Source organism: Argiope bruennichi, chromosome 3 (assembly GCF_947563725.1).
Source record: "Argiope bruennichi chromosome 3, qqArgBrue1.1, whole genome shotgun sequence".
Taxonomy (NCBI): domain Eukaryota; kingdom Metazoa; phylum Arthropoda; class Arachnida; order Araneae; family Araneidae; genus Argiope; species Argiope bruennichi.
The window spans coordinates 8,681,076-8,702,384 of record NC_079153.1 but is presented as its reverse complement, the minus strand read 5'-3'; the positions used below and the strand labels follow the sequence as shown (position 1 = coordinate 8,702,384).

The window sequence follows — 21,309 nt, the reverse complement described above, 5'->3', positions numbered from 1 at the left end:
TGCTAAGATTATAATGAATTGGACATGTATATTAAATAATTATTGATTTTTTAGTTGATAATGGTTGCTATATGATAATCAAAGGATTCAACAAGTGTGTGGTGTTAGGAAGAGAGAGACCTAATATTTTGAGATTTATAAAATCAACAGATTAAAACGTATTAAAGTTTCCAAAATAAATTAAATTTCACGCACCATCAATACAATAAATGTTATTCTTAATGGATTTCTTTTCTTAATTTTTGACTTGTCATCTGTTGTTAAAGTTCCTCACAGCCACAAACTCGTAATATATCGTTGACATATTTATTAAACATATTCTGAAGGAATGTTTTCTTAAACATCCATTATTTGCAAAAAAAAAAAAAATCGTATTTTATATGAAACTTTTATTCAGTTGCTAGATTTCGCTGTCTCATAATACTGCATAGAAAACAAGAAACTGATAATTAAAATTATGTATTTAGATGATAATGGATCGGACATGTATGTTTATTACAGAATTATCATTTTGATAATGCTTGCTGTATCAAAATTAATGGATTCAACAAGTCTGTGGAATGGTTCTGAATTTAAAAAGACAGTAGCAAGATGGTATTTCTGATAATTTCGAATTTGTAGAAACAACACTTATATTAGAAAATTTCTTTGTTTCTATGTGAAATTGAACATATCAGGATTAAATGTTTTATGAAGAAGTTTATATAAATTTTCATTCAAAAACAAATCTGTAACTGAAAAATCAAATTCGCCATATCAGTAAATACAATAAATTTTATTGATAAATAATACATTCACAGCACACAATACATTTGTATCCAAAGTGTTACATAAAGGACGAAAAAAAAATATTTTTCGTATTTTACATTTCATCAAATATAATTGTAATTTAACATTACTTTAAATATTATACTAAAATACATATACCATATATAGAGTAGTATTAAATACATTCATTTTCAAGTGTGCAAATACTTTAGAAGATCATTTCACTCTTAAAAATATCACAGAAAAACATTAAAAAATACAAAATAATTAAAATACAAATGTGGTAAGAATATTTTAATAAATTAATATATTCTTACCACAGCTCATTCTATTTTCACTGAATATGAAATAAAACTTTTAAAAAAATTACTTCAATCTCTTGACAGTTAAGACGAATATTAAAACATTTTCATATTAAAAATTAAAATTAAAATTTTTCTATACCGTTGATGCGGAAATTATATAGAATTAATATGCACCCTAAGCATCCTTTTAATATTTAAATCAATTAAACCAATAATAGCTCCCAAAAAAGATTTGTCATGTAATTAGATAATACAGAAAAAAAAAACTTTCAAGAGATTAAAATGTATTAAATTATAAAAATAATGATACAATCGTACAAATTATTCAGGAAACTGTAAAAATGGAAATAGCTGAAGAATAATAAAATAATAAAATGAGGAACACACGAAATAATAACAAAAACAAAGATTCAATTAAAAGCTTTAGGCATTCAAAATTCTTTTAATTTATATCTAAAGCAGGAATAAAAAATGGTTCCAAAAATCGTAAAATAGTCTTGCTATTTATGTCATGGCATAAAAAATATCTTTGAACTTTTTTTAATAATACAGAAATAGAGATTTAACAACATTGTTTAACACATAGGCAAATCTCTAGCTAACATCCTACATTAAGAAAAGGAACATGTTGATTTGATAACAGAATATTATTTCTCTTTGAAGGTCAGACTCAATTTCATTGAAATTATGTCGGGCATGTAGGCTTGGCACAAGCCTACATGCCCGACATTGTTCAAAGGGAAATTGTTCAAAGGGAATTTGGTTTTCAGTAATATCATTTTGTTGAAGTAATAAAATTAGCAGAATCTAAACATGTCTCGAAAATATGAAATATGCCATAATATTATCGTATTATGAGCAGATTTAAATATGATATTAATCAAATCTTTAGAAAAAAATAAGAGGAATTAAGACAAAAGTTCATAAAAATGAGATGTTATTCCAACTCGTGTGTTTATCCAGTTTCTAGTAATATATTCTAGAAGACAGATTAATATTCTGAATTTAAGCTATATACTGTTCATTTCAGTATTTTGAGACGACCCCTTTTCGACGAGTCCCTCATTAAGGGGAGAGACGCGGAAGAATGAGAGCATTTCCGGAATGCTTCGTCATTCTTTGACCTTGATTTTCGCCCTATTAGATATTTTTTGTTCATTTTTTTCCACTTGTATGTGAGTATCGTGTCGTTTCTGATCGCATTATTTTAATTCAGTCTGCGAGTAATCCGAGTTTATTTAGTTGTTAAATGTAAACATCTCATCCTTTCATGTTTCCTCTCACCCTTATTAACGCATTAAACCCATCCTAACGCTTGCGCAAAAGCGCGGATTGTTTTAGAATCCGTTGTTAAACAATAAGGATTTATTTAATGAGGTATTATTGCTTTAAAATGTAACATGGCGAAGATGAATAATAATAACGGCTATCACTCGACTTTTCACAACACACGATCAAAAGAATGGTTAAGTCATGGAGATAACAATAGCATACATGTACTACTAGACTGTCATACTCAACAGCCTTCAATGGAAACATATTCCTAATTATCTCAAGCCTAGAAACCAAGGCCTTGATTTAAACTATTACCATATTTCAAATACTTCAAGCATAATAAATTTGTACAGATAATATCCCCTTAATGCAGCTAATAAGGTTTTTCCCTCTGACATTATTTTTAGAGAAAATATTTTTTCTACCTTTAATAATTTGAGGATTTTTGTAATATGGTTCGGAAGTGATTAGAGTACTTCATATTTTCTTGTGATTTTTCAATATTTCACAATTATAAATTTAATTTTAGAATTCAAAATAATCGCTTTACAGACATCGCAGCCAATTAGAAGTTTCATAAATGACAATAGAAAATCTTCAATAGACTTACTATAAAGCCTTATATATATAAGCTATTAATAGTACAAAACGTATTATTAAAAAACCATTGTCAAAGTATTTTTTATTATTTTCAATGAATATATAATTGATTTACAGGATTTCTTCATTAAAAACTTTATTTCAATTTTCCATATTATAGAATTGACATATTTAAGAAAACAATCCTTCATCCTTTTATAGAATAAGAATATACTGTGGAACATTTTTTTAAAAAAGAAACCATACAAATCAGATTATATTCCACAATTATCCTTAAAATCGAACCTTGAAAGAATTTTAGCTCTTCAATTAAAATGAGTTTATGACATGTATTTGATGTTTTGGATTCTCTGAAAGTAATTCTTAATAATTTATCAACTTTCTACAGTATCAGTGAAAATACAACAATGCATTAATCATTTATGCATAGTTTTTTTCATGATCACTGCTTTTAAGCTTTTGCGATTCTTAGTCCCTATCTTGAAAATCTTTGAAAAATCAAGTTGACAAAGAAACGAAAGCTATTTTGTAATAATAATCATAAAACGTCTAAGTAACTTTAAGAGACGGGAAAGAAATATGACCTGAATAATATACTTATATATTTAAAGTATAAATATTTGAAAGTATATATTTATTAAAGTTGAAATATTTGTAGAGTTGGGCGTTTCTGACAAAAATTAATTTATATTCTGCATTCTGATTCCATATCTAAGATAAAAAAAAATAGTTCGTTTTGTGTTAATAAATTTGTTTTGTTACTTGCTAAATTTAGTTTTCTTGGAATTATTGTTCACAATTTTGAGACAATTTTGACACACAGTTTGTGTCATTCGTCTAAGATGTGACTTTATTTATCGTCAGCATGCGGTTATCTTGAATTGTAAATGACCATGCACTTAGTATGCCATTCACTTAAAAAAATGGTGCAGGGAGTATTTTTTTTTTCATACTTGATCACAAGAATATAAAAAAATAAAACAAATTCAATATTCTTTAAAAAAATCTGTGAAAATAACATGTTTTTAAAACATAAGAATGCTAGCCTCTAAGGAGTTTAGAGGCTAGTTTTCTTAAATCATTGGAAAACATATACTTCTTTGCATGGTTAAACTTTTGGACATTATAAAAAAGACATACGCTATGCAAACCAAAAAGAACAAATCCAGGCAATTTTAAAGGCTTTAAAAAGAATATTATGTCTTGAATTGACTGGCCTGATGAATGATATGTCATTTTTAGATGGAATAATTCATCCTTCCAAACTCGGATGTCTAGAAGATTAATTCTGTTGTTGATAAATATTTCTTCGTCATGAATAGCTGGATCTACGAGATGAATACCCCATGACATTCTAAAAATAAATGAACAAATTCAATCTAAAAAGGAAAAATCAGACTTCGTTATACTTGGGAACACAGTTTTCATTGTATTACATGGGCTTCATTTTTACTAGATTTAGGGTGTGATCTGAAAAAGACTTCAATTTTTTTTTTCCTATCACATCAATTTTTTACAATAATAGATAATCACCATGTTTTTCGAAAAATGTACTCCTTGCATCTGTAACAAAATAATAATTTACATGAATGTATTTTTCTTACAACTATTTTGAATCTCCATCGAATTTTACACATTTGCATACTATTTAAAATAAAAAATTTTGTTTGTAGCTTTTTTTTCAGTGTTCAGTACGTGGTCATAAGCATCGAGTGAGCAAGTAACAGTCAATTAAAAGGTAACTCCTCTACTTTGATACCATTCTTAGTGGAATCATATTCATAACTCAGGATTATTTATAATTCATAACTAGGTTTTCTGGAAGCATGTCAAGAGTGATTTTCGGAAAATGATATCATAATCTTGATGGTATTTTGCAACTAAGCATTTTGTGGGAGTTCAAGAGCTTAGTTTCTTGAAAATCACGAAGTAATTTTTTTAAATCTTGTATAAATGGACCTCCCAAAAAGTTTTGGAAGTTAAGGTCAAACAATAATCAGACATTATTTTTCAATCCTGACAATGTCAAAATAAATTGGCAAAATATAATGATCCACCGAATCAATAGACAGTAACTAAACAGACAGGAATTGTTATTTTTTTTTAAAGACGAGATAGATCATTTTTAACGAGGTACCTAAAATGGTCTCCATCATTTGACAAAGCTTTAACATATTTCCGTTTGAAATGTAATTTCAAGTGTTGAAATATGAATATTATGTTTTCTTTTATTCAAAAATTAGATAAGGTAGAATGTTTGAAGCAGCAGTTTTGATGGCAAGTCGTGAAGTCCAATTTTTAAGACTAATTAATACCTTTTAGTGATATGCAATTGCACATGATATGCAATAGACAACAAGGATATTTTATGTATACACATTGCATGCCATTTTAGGATCAAATTATAAGAATCTATTTAATGTGTAAAGTGCAACAACCCAGTAACTCTCTGAGTGTTGATTCAATGACTCTCTGTATGTCTCTAAATCACTCATGATGGTAAATTTAAAATTTAATAATCAGTTTGGATTTATTTAAAGGAATTGCTGTTATGAAGATTTGAAACTAAAGTGCAAGACAGAAACACACTTCAAAATCTGCTCTGAACTTTTACTGATAGAGTAACTATTCTGTTACATCATATTCCTATAACTATCTTTCCCTCTTCTTATATTATGAGTACAAACAAAGGCACTATTAATTTTAAAACACTGAGGAAATTCGCTTTTGAAAGTACGATGAATTCATTACGTTTTCTCTCGAAAACTCAATGTTAAGGGTCTTGAAAATTTCTTCTTTACACTTGCTGTACACAAAAGATTGAAGTACACAGACGAAAACTGACATAGAGTTGAGTTTCAGTTGAATTAAATTATAAGAATATAACTAAAAATAGACAAAATACTCTCTAAGTAGAATTCATTTTTCTTATTATATCCTAATGCTTTCACTGTTCAAAGGTAACAGTTTCATACATAGTACCTTGCCTCTTGCCAGATTAGAGATATTTCACCCCTACCAACACGAAAAATGCGCTCCGTTATCAGTCGATATCTCCTCCATCTCAGCTACAATAAATGCATGTAGATAAGAGGTAGGGAAAAAAACGAGACGTAATAGATGAAAATGAACTCAGTTTCAAAATCAGCCTGCCTGTTTTAGTAAAAGTTAGGTCAAAAACCCATATCAACAAAAATATCATCAAAATTCTTAGCTCGCGTTAGCTATACTAATTTCAAACAATTACAGACATTTTACCATTGATTTGAGAACGCAAGTCAGTTGAAAGATTTATTTTATTCTATTTAACTTAATTTTAGCTTAAAATTGTAAAACATAATTATTATACTGAAAAAAAAAATGTTTCTTAATACTACTGATAGCTTTCTATCTGTAACATAAAAATAAACAGGAGTATCATGAGTAATAAAAATAAACATTATCAGGAGCAATAAAAAATAAACAGGATTATTAGAAAAAAGAAAGGTATTACCACTTCAAAGAGATATTTATAAATAAAATAAATTCATAGACTTTTGTTTCGAGAAAAAAATTCGAAACTTTTATACCAAATTCTTTCTAATTCAAGTATAGTCTCTGTCATCTGACCATTGCCAAACCCGAGACTGAATTCCAACAGAATTTCGTCTCACAAAATACTCTCAGTGTATTTGAAAACTTGAATATCAATTTACAAAGCAGATTAAACTCTCTTCGTTAAAAGGTTCGAGAAAAGAGTTGAAATATATACCTTGTGCCAAGTGCAACTTGTATGATTTGGAAATCAACCTCTCTCAACATCGAGAATCGTATCGATTTCCTAGGCAAACAGTTGATAAAATGGTTGTTCAAGGTGACAGACAATATTTTTAATTTAGTGGGAGTACAGGTAATTGAGGTTTTGCATAGGATGATGAAATGAAAGCATACAGATGCCATAGTAGCAAGCATTGTGAACTATAAAGCAATGTTCTGGAAGCTGCGCAATTGAGTGAAAAATCTAACTATGATCGCCAAATACTAATGCATCAAATATTAGCTCATAATACTCGGCAAGCGTTTGGTTGAGTTGCTACTTCAGTTATTACCTGCAAATTTTTAATAGTAGTAAAGAAATTACTGACATCGAATTCTTCACTTGTATAATTGGTATTTGGTTAGTTTGTTTAGTTAAAAGGATATATATTATGCTTTTAATGAAGCAGCTATACTTCCTATGTATAATCGCCTTTTTTGAGATTCTTCGTTTCCCTATAAAAATCACATGATTTATTCTGAAACATCGAGCTATTATTTTCGGACATACTTACTTTTCAATAAAACCCCTTTTTAACAACATTAAAGAAATCAAAATAGCATCCTTTATATACCGGAAGTACGAATTTGGTGCACGTGATGCTAACAATCGTTTCCGATTTATCAAATTAAAAAATTAAAAAAGAACAATTTCTATTGCGATTTCAGAGTGAAATGAAAACAAATTCCTATAATGCATTCAAGCATTATTGGCTCTTACCAATAAATAAATGAAATCTGGGAATTATTCCCTTGAAATTAGCTGTAGAACAGAATTCTAAATTGTTTGCACGTAGAAGTAGCAAATCATTTCGACACTGTAGCATTCCTCTGCACTCATCTGGTATAAGCATTTTCAATATTAAGAATTTCCAAATGTTGTACACTCATTAAAACAACTCAAACAGCCTTCGTGGGACTTCAAACACATTAGTTAAATGTGCATATTTATATTCCTGAAAAACAACTTTTGCTATAATATCAACATGCGGAGCAGTACAAAAATTTAAAATCTTGTATTCAGTGTAAAAACTTTGAACAAATAGAACAATAATCGATGAGTATAATTGCCGCAATATTCGATCATAATTTATAAATAAATTATTAAGAGAAGAAGAATTATCTATTAATTTAAATAATAACTTAAAAATAAGAATAACTTAAAAATTTGATTCAAAAAATTTCTAAAAATAAACTTTTTATTAACTTTTGTAAGCATATAATAAAAAATTGTAAATCAGGGAAAATGTAAATAAAAAAATGTAAATATTAATTATACGTAATATTTTGATGCCAACATTTAAGGTAAAACATCCATAAATCAGCAGAATTTTACCAAAACGCAACTACACACTTAATTTCATGATTTATTCTTATTAAAAATATAACAAGACATCAGTATCAAGTCTTAACTCTTACTCCTGATAAATTGTGAAGTAACCGTATTTAGTGAATTTAATTATTGTAAACAGTCATCGCCAATTCAAAAGCATAAACTATAATTGATGCATACAAAGTTAGCATCATTTATACATAGGATGAAATTTGAAAAAGCACATAAGAGGTATGCGCAATGTATCAATGTAGATAGGAGGAAATGGAAAAACTATCGATATTATAATTTCAATAATGGTTCAATTATCATGGAAAAGAGATATTTAATAATTTCAGTATCAGCTAATAGGTATTAAAATCATTCAAAAAATTGGATAACAATCTTTTTGTATGAAAATAGAGTTCATATTTCAAATACGAGAATGATTTTAAAATTCTAGATACAATGAATAAAACTAACGACTCTTAGAAATGAAAATGAGTTACTCTATTTTGAAAGATATATATATATATATATATATAATTTAAAAAAAAAAACATTTTCTTTTACCTGTTGTACCATTCATATGCTTCTTCTGTTCTGCTGAATCGATATGCTTTGCACAAAAAGTTCCCATCTTTGACAGAAGAAGGATTTTGTTTCACTTTTGAAATTAATATAGCTGTAAATATCTTCCGATCATATTCCAAATATTCCATTGTTTCTTCAATTTTCGTAATGACATCTTCGTCAATCTCTTGGGAGAATATTTTTGTCACAATACTTTGCATGGCATCTTTTTCCGAAACATAATTGCTTATTGGTTCCAATGTCTTTTTGTATTCTTCAACTGTGTTTATGATGCAACAAAGTATATATTTGGAGCGTAAATATTCTACAAAAGAAGTCATTACACAGATTGGTCCAAAGTAAGAGGCAACAATTAATAAATATTGAACTGGAACTTTTAGATCTGGTCCGAAATGAGAAGCAGCATTTAATAGATATCGAATTGAATGTCCTAGGATTGGTGAGATCTTAAGATAAGATTCTAAGCGATCTAAGGAAACTTTACTTAGAAAGCGAATAACTCCTACAGTTAAGCCAACCAGCCTCATTACTGCAACCGTGAAAGAATTTTTTTCTAATTCATAGGCAGCTGATAATAAGCTTTCAATTAAAGCTCTTCTAGAATTTAAAAAACATGACAACTGGGAGGGGAAGATATCATTTTCTTGGTATGAATTAGCCAGCAAAGAGAGATTAATATTAAACTCAGTTGATTCCTCTCGATCCATCTCTTCAATGAAATAACAGCAGTGCACACGTTCAACCTTTAGTATAATATCAGTAATCACATCTTGTAGCTTTGGATGATTTACGCTTTCTGCGATAAGTCTAGCAATCACTTCTTCATCATAGACAAAAAGAAAATTGTACAATTCTTCAACGTTCTGAAAACATAAGAAAATTTTTTTAACACAATAAAAAATAAATGTAGGTAATTTTTTTTTTTTAATTTTAATAGAAATTTTGTCAATTTTTTGGGAGGGGGGGAGGAATTCACGTATGCGAATTTTTGGCATCTGTGTCAGCCTTCTAATTGCTGACATTTCTACTACTGATCAAATTTCTTTTCATAATTAAAACCAATTATAATAAAGTACTACATTTACACGTTTTGATAGAAAAGGGCAACTGAATTCATTTGGATTGTCAATAATGGAAATCTTAACTTAGTTTCTTCTCTGACCCACAATTCAAATCATAACTATTTCCAACCAATCTGTAAGAAAATGAACACAAATTCAATAGACTAAAGTTTAAGAAAACACTTTAGGAATTTAAATCAAAAGGGCAAAAATAAAATGAATTTTCTAATAAAAGGTGTCTCAAGTAAATAACGAACTGAAAGGGGACATACTCAAAGTTTCAAGTGTTGCTTGCTTCGACTTCCGACAAAACTTCATGTCTCGAGCTACACGTTCCATCTTCTTTTGAGATATTTCCACTCTTAAAAAAGTTTTCAAAACTAACATGAATAGAAATAATGGAGGACAAAATTGTAAATACAAAGCTTTTGAAATTTTAAAAAATAACTGGAAAACAATTTTGGTTCTTGCCCTTTCAGAAAAAGCTGTCACAATTTTTTTTTTTTTTTAATTCTGAAAACTTTTTGCAGAAATATGCTAATTTATGACTCCTTGTGCAGCTGCATATAACAAATTTAATTTTATGAACCACTCTAGTGTATATGCAAACACTAAAATTCAAAACCTCAACAAGCCAGGCATTTATCAGGAAGAATTAGAAATTATAATATATGGCATTGCCAAAAACCATTAAAATAAATAGCATGTCTTGGTTGATATATGGTTGATTAAGATGATTCATGTATTCAAAAGACATCCAAAATGCTTACTTAATTTACATCAAAATACGAAGAAATTAAACTTAAAACAATATGTGCATATAGACACAAAGCATTGTACAAACACACTATTCAACATTTCATTCATCGTTTTCATATTCAAATTAATAAAAGAACATAATTTACATTAAAGTAATTTCAATTTAAATTATTATGCAAGTTTCCCACTCTAATCGTGATCCAATATTAATTTTTAAATCCTTAAGAATAGGCTTATAATTCCAATTTTGTAGAATGCTTTGAATGTGATAAAAATCATTTGTTATACTGTTAGAGGTCATTAAAAATATTTCAGAAAAAATTTACTAAATCTAAATTTTCATTCTATCCCATAAATTATACCTATTAGAACAAGTTTGTCATCTTTACATATATAATAAAAAATAGTTTTTTTTTTTTTTTTTTATTTTAGAAACCTGTAGACTTAAGGCTGCTTAAATTAAATGTTAGTAACATATAAATATATTTAAAGCATAAATTGCCAATTTTGATAATAGTAATAAAATTTGGCGAAATTAAAATGATCAATTTCCTTATTAGTCCAAAAATTAAGTAGAAAGAGTTAAAGCAGATACATGTATCTTGTTTTCAAAATATAACTGGAATATAACACAGCTTTTGTGATATACAATATTGTTAGAAAAACTAACTAATTTTTTTTAAAATGAATTAAATTTTTGGCAATCATTGTTTTCGTCCAAATTATTGACTTTTCAGAGTGTTAAAATTAATGTGAAATAAAGATGTGAATTGTTTTTATTTCATTTTTCATTTTATTACACCGAAAAACATGAATTTAAGTGTGCCAGTATAAACAAATTATGATTAGTGAAAAATTAAAAAAAAAAATGTATATACGAAAAATGCTTACTACGAACTAAAAGTAAAAATAAAAACCTTACTTCAGTGATAAAGTTCAAAGAAAACAATTTTGTGATCTTATCTTTAGCAATGACAAAAGAACCCGATTGAGTATTTTGACTGATGAATTTGAATTTCTTCATAACAAAATTTCAAACTCACACATTGTATGAAAATAAAATTGGAATCATGAAAAAAGCAATTTTTTTTTAATTTTAAGTTTGTGTAAACACAATCTTTAGGAGACAATACCATTGGAAGATATAAACATTTGTTTTCATAGGCAAGTCATGGTGAGTATCCATCGTGCGACTGTTAAGCCTATTTTCATGCTCAATTTAATTTTGGTTGACGCTTGTTTCCAGCATCTTGATTTCTTTAGCATATTCTTTCTTCTGATTCATGGTGAGTTTTTACTTATATATGACAAATCCTTACCCAAGAATTTCTAATAAGATTTAGCTGTTCCATTAATTAGTTAATCGAAGTCTTGATTAAGCACTTAATTCTATGAAGAAGTCTAAAATGCTTGTATGATACTTTGTTTATATTTTACCGCTGCCATTCGACAATAAATAATAAGAGAGCCTTCTGTGCTACCTATGCTAGCATTTTAAATATATAGATAATATAACTGAATGCAAAATATCTCGAGTGAACATAAAATGAATATATAAATTTCATTTAAAATCAACAATCTGAAAAATTTGAATTGAAAATCATACAATAATATTTGTCCTATTTACTTCCATCGGATAATTAAAAAATTCGATTTTGCATAATATACAAAATTGTTATTATAACGTATTGACATGCCATAAGATTACGATTAAGATAAGCCAAGTTCATGCATGGATTTTCTATCATAGAATTTATTAAAAAAAGCACTGATGTATGTTATCTAGAAAATGTAATTTAGCTATCTAGGTGATAATTTACAAAGACTTGAGTATCTATTAATTGAAAATCATAAAGGAATTTTTCCCAGAAAGCATTCGCCCTCCCGTTGTTGAAGTGCGGAAGTTTAGAGAGGGGCGCAGCTCAGGTGTCGTCCTCGTCATCCGACCGTGGTTCAAAATTACGAAATCCTTCCTAAAATAGCCTCAGTGTCTCTTTAAAACGGGACGTTAATATAACTAAACTAACTAAACTTAGAAAGTATTCTGCTGAGGAGTTTTGTATGCTGGTACATTATAAGGTTGAAATCAGTGGCTATTGGGTCCCATGAAAATCCCTAATTCCTAATTCCACTGAATCCCTCCCATTGGGTCCTATTAGGTCCCTAGAAATCCTAATCCACTGAAGAACTGTTGAATAAGTTGATTTGATGTACATTAAATCTGTTGAGGTGAAATTAACTCCCGTTGATGTAGCATGGATGTTGAAAGAGGGTGTGTCGGTTAAGGTACCATCATCGTTATCTGATCATGGGTGAATGCCCATCTCAAAAAAATCTTCTTATTGCTTCAAAGAGCGTATATATAACTCAGCTAAACTAAAACTCAGACAGACTGTCTAGGTAGAACATTTATCTATTTAGTAGAAGATAAAACATTATCAAAATATGACCTGGTTAAAGTACCATTCCTTATTTTGCACACAAAAAATTCATATGCTAAAGAATTTGATAGCTATTCGGTCGAATATTATTAAATTTTGCTAGCGTTGATGTGGCATGAATGTTTGGAGAGGATGTGCCGATTAAGGTGTCATCATCGACATATGATCATGGATGAAAATTTCAATGCTTATCTCAAAATACCCTTCGCTTCAAAGAATGTAAATGTAACACAATCAAAGTAATTAAGGAAACTTGTTAACCCATTAAAAAAACAGCTGCTGATATATTCTTCCAATAATCAGACAAATCTTCCGGATAAAATATTTGACTATTTAGTAGAAGATAATCGTAAAATGATCCGTTTAAAGTACCATTCCTTACTTCACAGACATAAAAAAAAATCACATAGTAAAGAATCTGATAGTTATTTTGTCGAATATTATTAAGATTTGCTAACATTGATGTGGCGTGGATTTCTGGAGAGGATGTGACGTTTAGTCACCATCTTCATCTAACCATGGGTGAAACTTTCAATGCCCTTCTCAAAATAACCTTCCTATTGCTTCAAAGAATATAAATATAACTCAACCAAACTAATTAGGGAAACCTATTAAACCATTAAAAACAGCTGATGGTACATTATTCCAATAATCAGGCAGATCTTCCAGATAAAAAAAAATTCTCTACTTAGTGAAAGATGAAACATTATCGAAAAATGAACCAGTTGAAGTACTATTCCTCATTCCGCAAAAAAGAAAATCATGTATAAAGGCATTTGACTGCTATTTGATCGAATATTATTAAGGTTTGCAAGCGATCATAAGTGATTACTGTATTTAAAAAACTTAGTTTGCAAAATGACACCAATAACTCCAGAATATTTCATTTATTTCATTAATTTTTTATCCTTTTTTTGGAGTAAAATAAAATTGCAAAATTCAAAACTATACTTCTTGTCTCTAGAAACAGATTTTTGCCCTAGTATTGGGTAATTTGGATACACCTATACTTTCTCCACTTTTCTAGAATTTAAGATAAAACAATACACAGACAATATACAGACAATACACAACAATACAAGCTGTTGATTTTTCGTACATTATTTTCTAGAGTAATGAAGGGATGCCTGAGTAAGTCTGGAACAAAAATGCTTATAGCTGTTTCTGTAGAATGTATCAACAGAAAATAATCTTTTCAATGCAGTTTCGTAAAACTTTGACACTCTTTGCAATCATATTTTTAGATGGATGACTTTTACTAGGAAATTTTAAATGATTATCATTTTAGAATCCTATCGATTATTTTAGCAATTTACAAAAAAAAAAAAAAAAAAAAAAAAAAAAGAATTTATTAAAGATACTTGAAACATTGTAGTAAATCATCGCTAAATATATTATAATATAGAGTCAAAGGATTTTAACACGTAACGAGAGAGATGTCCCAATTCAAACAGTTGCTGCCTGTGATGCTTCGACTGAGTTCATTTCATCTTGTCATCGATAGCTCGTCAGAACAACTTTAGTTTGAAGCTAATTGATTTAAATCAAATAATTAATATTGGCCTAGCAAGAGTATTTAAATAAACAATCTGTAGATAAACGATATTTATGTACAGCAAATAGGAAAATAAATATCTTCTATGCAAATATGCTGGTAATAAAAATCTCGGCGACTCTAATAGTTGCTTTTCTTATATAACCCAAAGAAATTTAACAGCTCATTTATGCATGATTTCTATTTGATAAGCTCCCTTAAGTGCTTTATCGAAACGATGGAATTCTGTTTAGAAATGAGAAAATTTAAAATATTCATTTCTAGTTTCAGGAAAATGGAAGTTTTTCATTTAAAATATTTTTGTATCAAAAGAAATCGAAATTAAGGAGCGCATAATTTTTTTTTTATATTTGGTAATTTCTTCAGCAACATATTAACCCATAACTGGAGACATGCACTTTCTCACGAAGCCAGATGCATGGAATCAAAATGACTCCATTGTTATTTTTCTTTTATGTAGTTTGTAAACAGATTGAAATTTCTTTTGGAAACACAATATATTCTGGAAATCATGTAGGTACCAAAAATATAAAAAAATGTTATATTTTATAATATTAATGTCAAAAAGATGTTATAAGAAAATTCTCAACAATCTTTTAATGAGTATTTATTTCGGGTTAAACATTACGAAATTAAACTAATGTTAATAACAGTTAGAATTTAACAAACAAAAATAAGGAATACAATATTTTAAAATATTACTTTAGGAATATTTCTTAATTTTTTTTGTTTTATTCAAATTAAAAGCAGTTTCAGGGACATGGAGTCAATGACTCCATAAATAACAAAACTTTGAAAAAGATTAACTCGGTTATGCGCGCGTGTTCATATTTAGACTTTTGCCAATATACTACTGAAAGAGCAACTTGAAGATACCGAGGATATGATTGCATTCAAGAACAAAACACCACGTGAAAATCAGAGGTAATGAACAACGCGGAGTCATTTTGACTCCAGTCTCCAGGTACGGGTTAATAATTCACCTCATTCATTTTTAATTATTTTTACTCTGTTTTAAGTTATATTAGCTTTTACAATCTGCTGAATATCTCTATATGGTAGCAATTTTTATGCTATCATATAGAATTTCATAGTGTTGCATGCATATAGTCTGCATGAAATGCTACCGAAATTCTGTTAGTTTTATTTAAAATTCCAAAAAAAAAGAACCCACCTGTTCCCATTCACAAAACAGAAAAAATCTATAACTTTTAGTTATATGACATATTTTCCCAAAAACAAAAATAAAATATGCTCGAATAGAGCTTCGAGCAGAACTCCACAGCGTTAAATAAGCAGCTAATATAACTAAACTTTTCTCTGGCTTCTGAATCTAATGTTTTTTTTAATAAATCATTAATCTAAAATAGTCATAATACAATTTTAAATACATTTAATATATGTTAATGATGGGCTGCCCATATAATAGTTTTTGTACCCAAACACTGCAATATTTATTGTCTTAAACAATACAAAAAACAAATATTTATTTCATTAATATCTTTTCTGACCGAAACTATAAGATTCATGATTATTTAATTCACGATTTGAATAGACACCAAATTTGTATATTTCAGCTAAGATACCATTTTTTACATAAACACTTAAGAATGTCATTTGTATTTTATAAGCCAGCTGTTTCAGTCGTTCGGAGAAGCAAAGGTGAAAATAAATAAAAAAAAAAATATTGTACATTCACAATTACAACAAATCTTCACGACTCAAATTCGGCTAGCGCCATATTCAGTTATATTTCAGCAACTATCCAATTTATATTGAAAAGTCTGCAACGCCAAAAATTGCATCATTTACCAATGCTGCAGTGTCAAATGTTTATGAATTGAAATGTTTATAAAGTGAAGTTAAATAGATCAAAACATGTAAAATTACTATGAAATTGTAGAATCTTTATTCAGAGCATAGATTTAATTACTATTTTTTTCTTACATTTTGGAGAAAATATTTAAAACAAGCTATTTTCTCTAAATTAGTTTAATAAACATAATTTTCACCTCATTTAACTATAAACGTATTTATCTCATTATGCATTTCATAATATTCATAATTAGAAATTTAGTTAGCACTAAATTTAGAGTCACCGTGATTTTATTTAAACGTATATTATATATATATATATATATATATATAAATGATATAAGATAAATTTAATGTATATACAAATAATGTTCCAATGAAGGAATGTGAAAAGTTGAAGAGTATAGATTCAGAAGAACAAGAATTGATATAAAAATGATGGCAATTTCTTTTTTAAATAATACATGTAAAAGAAACTATAAAATTAAGACTTTTAATTATAAAACAATAGTGATTAAGAACTATTTGTTTACATTATAAAGAAAATACTGGAAACATTTAAGCCCTTATTTATTGCTATTTTGGTGATTACTATTTGAATAAATAAAAAATCATGACCTCGCCACATTGAAAATAATTAGGTCTAAAATTATTTGATTGATTTTTATTTTTTTACTGTTTGTTGATTACTTGTTGAATCGACAAAAAAAACCAAGACTCCTCCATCGATATTTTAAAACTAAAATATCAAGTATTGTTTCCAGTTATAGATATTTATCTAACAATTATTTACATAAAAAATTATAAACATTCGCTTAAAGTATCCGACTAGGTTTGGAGGGGATTTTTCAAAAAAAATAAATATTTTAATGTTTATATGATGTTTTTTTTATTAATATAGGGATAAAATGATGAATAAAAGTGTAATTATTTAAATATATATATATAAAGAAAAAAAGCAAACTTTTGATGTAAATTTTAACATTTATTTACGAAAACTAAGATTGTTATAGAGAAATAAATTGTTACGATTTTTCATTTTTCTTTGTTGCATTACATGTGTAACATGTCCTAGAGTGTAACTATTATCTAAGAATTATATTCAAAAATAAAACTTTTGTGAGTAACATATGAAATTATCTATGACATTTTGGAATTTTTATGAAAAAATCACAAATTCCCTATAGCATTCGACATCAAATCCATAGCTCATTAGATTCTTCATAACATAACTAATCATAAATTTCCGTTATTTTTTTGAGATACGACGATACTCCTACAGAAGAAATATGAAAAAACTCGTTCTTCAGAAAATGCATTTAAAGTTTTTAAATGCTTACACATAAGTATCACTTACATGCCAATTGCTATATCTTGGCTTTTAATTGGCATAGAGACAAGATAAAGATGTCACTGAAAACAGAAACGTGACATTTTTTCAGAAAACACAGTTGTGAATTTTCATCCCAATTCATGTCTTCAACATAGTCGGATACCTTAAGTACAATAATCATCAAATGTTCAATCATTGCTTTTAAAATAAGCTGTACTTACCGAATAACCAAGAAGAAATGGACCCATGCTACTGAAAAGGTTTCTGCGGAACTAACAGCAATGTGAGAGTCAACATCTACACTAAAGAGATCTGCTATCAGTTTCTAAAATTCTTTGCATGACGCTTGACGACAGCGCCGCCGGCACACAGGCATAAAATGCTGATTACAACGCAAGAACTCGGTGTTCTTCTCTTTGATATCACAAGTAATGGCTCTTTGTACCTCGTTGTGAAGCACAAACTTCAAATAATAAAAATAAAAATAAAAAATCTGAGTGCTCGGGTGATTCAAGCCCTTGCCCAGGGCCCCCAATTTTATACCAGGGGTGGGTGTAGGTAACGTTTTTATTAAATAATATGTGAAAAAAGATTTAGAAAACCCATTCCATCAGGTATATTTTTAAGTATACGTATATAAAGAGAAAGCATTGTAATCGTCAAAGAATTCGAACTTGAGAGATTAACGAATCACCCATATTTTAGACCCTTCTGAATCAGGAAAGCCTATTTTTTATTATACAGGTGGTTATCAAAATAATGGCATTTTTGAATGCACTTCGTAAGAATTAAAATATAATAATAGCCAGCAGTTCTTTTTATAAATAGCAATGTATATATTCTGGTAGTATGTGTTAGCTTTATTAAAGTTCTGTAACTCTTATTTTTTTTTTTTTTTTTTTTTTTTCAAAAGCGTAAAATGTTGGACCTCTCAGATTTCAAAAAGGCCAAAATGTTGGAGCCCGTATAGCTGGAGCAATGTGACCGAAACATCCCAATTTTTCTAGAGGTACGGTGTCTAAAGTCATGAAAGCATATATAGCGCGGCAAGGCTAATAACTTAGCAAAGCAAAATAGTGACCAGAAAGAGAAGCCCAGTGAAAGAGACCGACGGGTATTGAAGCGGATTGTAATGCCTAAAAAGCGAGAAACTGCATCAAAAGTGACCACAGAGCTCAATACCCATCTGAATTCTCCAGTGTCAGTGATTGCAGTTAGAAGACACCTTCCTAAACAGAACATTTATGGCAGAGCAGCAATTCCCTTGTCACAGATGTTAACGGTAAACGTCATCTACAGTGGTGTCATACTCATAAAACCTGGTCGATTTATAAGTGGAAGAAAGTAATAGGGTCTGACGAATCGTATTTCGCACTTTTCCCTACAACAGGACGGGTGCGCGTTTGGAGGCCACCTGCACAAGCGTATGATCGTGATCGTCTCCTTCCAACTGTCAAGCATGGAGGTGAGTTTCTGTCATGATATGGGTAGCTATGTTGGAGTTTTCTGCTGGACCAATCGTAACCCTGAAAGGAAGGATGATTGGGGAGAAATATAGATATATTTTAACTAACCAAGTCTATCCTATGATACAAACTTTGTTTCCTGCGAGAGATGAAATTCTGAATGATGATAATGCACCTATGCATGCTGCGAGACATGTCCATCATGATGAACACGAAGATGAAACTAAACATCTGCCTTGGCCCGCACAGTCCCCCGACCTCAATTTATAACCGTTATGGTCTATTTTAGAGCCTTCAATACTGAATCGATATCCTCCATGGGCATCTCTCCCAGAACTTTCACAATATCTCCAGGAAGAATGGTACAATATTTCTCTAATCACTATTCAATACTTGTATAAATCGATTCTAAGGAGATCCAAGCTGTATTACATGCCAAAGACGGTCCTACACCATACTAATAAAGGATTCTTTATAAATCTAAAGTGTTTCCATTATTTTTATAACTACCTGTATCTGTCTGTAAATGCTACAACTCAAAAACACTTCAACTCAAAGTGTTTTTGAATTTAGTGAAATCTTGCACACGGTGCTTACAAAACGAAATCTATACGAAGGAAGTCTGGCTGGCTATCCTAGTACAGGTTAATAGAACCACTACAAAACGTAGAAGGCTTGACGTCTAAAATTGTTAATAAGTTAAATTTGTTAAAAATATTTAGCATCTAAAGTAAAGATCTGTATCAAATTTTTAATACAATCCACCTGTAAGTTAACAATCTGTATGTCTGAAATTTGCTAAAAAATTAGCTGATTTATGATTACTATTTTATTGAATACTATATTTAAATTTTTAACATGTTCTTTAAATAACAATTTTAATAAAAGCATTAGTTTGAAATGTATAAACAACAAAACTTTTCTTTTTCATTCCTGGTTGATTTGTTAAACTGGTTCTGCTTCTATTTGTACTATATAAATATATTTGGAACATAATCAAACTCAAATGCGAAAACACAATCGATTAATTACCTAATTATATTTTTTTTTAAATGATTCTGTACTTTATGTAAACTTGACATTACTAACTTTTGGATATTTGGGGAGCATATAAAAAAATAAAAAGAAATTTTATAATATGGAATAAATAATAGAATGCTCTTTAATTGTCATATATTTTCAAAATATATGCTGTGATATGTTATATAAATGAATTTGATAAAGAAAATTTAAAGTTGAATTATTATTTATCTAATAATAGTAAAAAATAAATTCTGTTAAAGTTAAATGAGATTTCTTTTTGTAATATATATATATATATATATATATATATATATATATATATATATATATATATATATATATATATATATATATATATATATATATATATATATATATATATATATAATACAAATACTGAAAGCAAATTCAAAACTCGAGAAAGGATTTGAAACAAAGAAATTATTATACTGTTATTTATATAATTTTGGTTCAAAAAATTAGTGTCGAAAAAAGAAAAAACTTAATTAGAATATCATAACATTTAGAATTACGTAAGTGTCATTTTTTAGGGCATTGTATAAAAAATAATTTAGTAGGTTATCAAGTGGTAATAGTTCCGGTAAGATCGCTTGGAAAAAACAACGGAAGGGCAGGCAGATAATAAATACAAGAGGGGAGATACTGAATTGCATATCTTGGAATAAACCAGAAATAAAGTGTGAGAGGAGAAAATCATATACGTTTTAAATTGCAGATAACTGCCGGATAAAAGGAGATAGTTTGTTACACCCACTGTCAGATGAGAAGGGTGGAAGGAGAAAAATCCTATGCGTTTTAAATTGCAACTAACTGCCGGATAAGAAGGGATAGTATGTTGCTTCCACTATCAGACGGGAGAGGTGCGAGGAGAAAAATCGTATACATTTTAAATTGCAGTTAACTGCCGGATAGGAAGTGTTAGTTTGTTGCACCCACTGTCAGACGGGAGGGGTGGGAGGAGAAAAATCGTATACGTTTTTAATTGCAGTTAACTGCAATTTAAGGAGGGATAGTTTGTTTCTCCCATTGTCAGACGGAAGGGTTGGAAGGAGAAAAATTCTATGCGTTTTAAATTGAAACTAACTGCCAGATAAGAAGGGATAGTATGTTGCTTCCACTATCAGACGGGAGAGGTGCGAGGAGAAAAATCATATACATTTTAAATTGCAGTTAACTGCTGGATAGG

General features: G+C 28.8%; 1 protein-coding gene across 2 annotated transcripts; it reads right to left on the bottom strand.

Annotated features, from left to right (window-relative positions):
• Positions 1-1,069: 1,069 nt before the first annotated feature.
• On the bottom strand, positions 1,070-17,932 carry LOC129964170 (uncharacterized). 2 transcript variants are annotated; one of them, XM_056078882.1, is made up of 4 exons: positions 17,835-17,915; positions 9,983-10,071; positions 8,629-9,512; positions 1,070-4,302 (listed from the first exon to the last, which is right to left on the bottom strand). In XM_056078882.1, exons 3-4 carry the CDS (start codon positions 9,354-9,356, stop codon positions 3,990-3,992), a joined length of 1,041 nt encoding a protein of 346 aa, XP_055934857.1. In that variant the 5' UTR covers positions 9,357-9,512; positions 9,983-10,071; positions 17,835-17,915; the 3' UTR covers positions 1,070-3,989. The 2 variants fall into 2 exon arrangements, with proteins under 2 accessions (XP_055934857.1, XP_055934856.1); XM_056078881.1 differs by lacking the exon at positions 9,983-10,071 and having other exon boundaries at positions 17,835-17,932.
• Between the last annotated feature and the right edge of the window lie 3,377 nt (positions 17,933-21,309).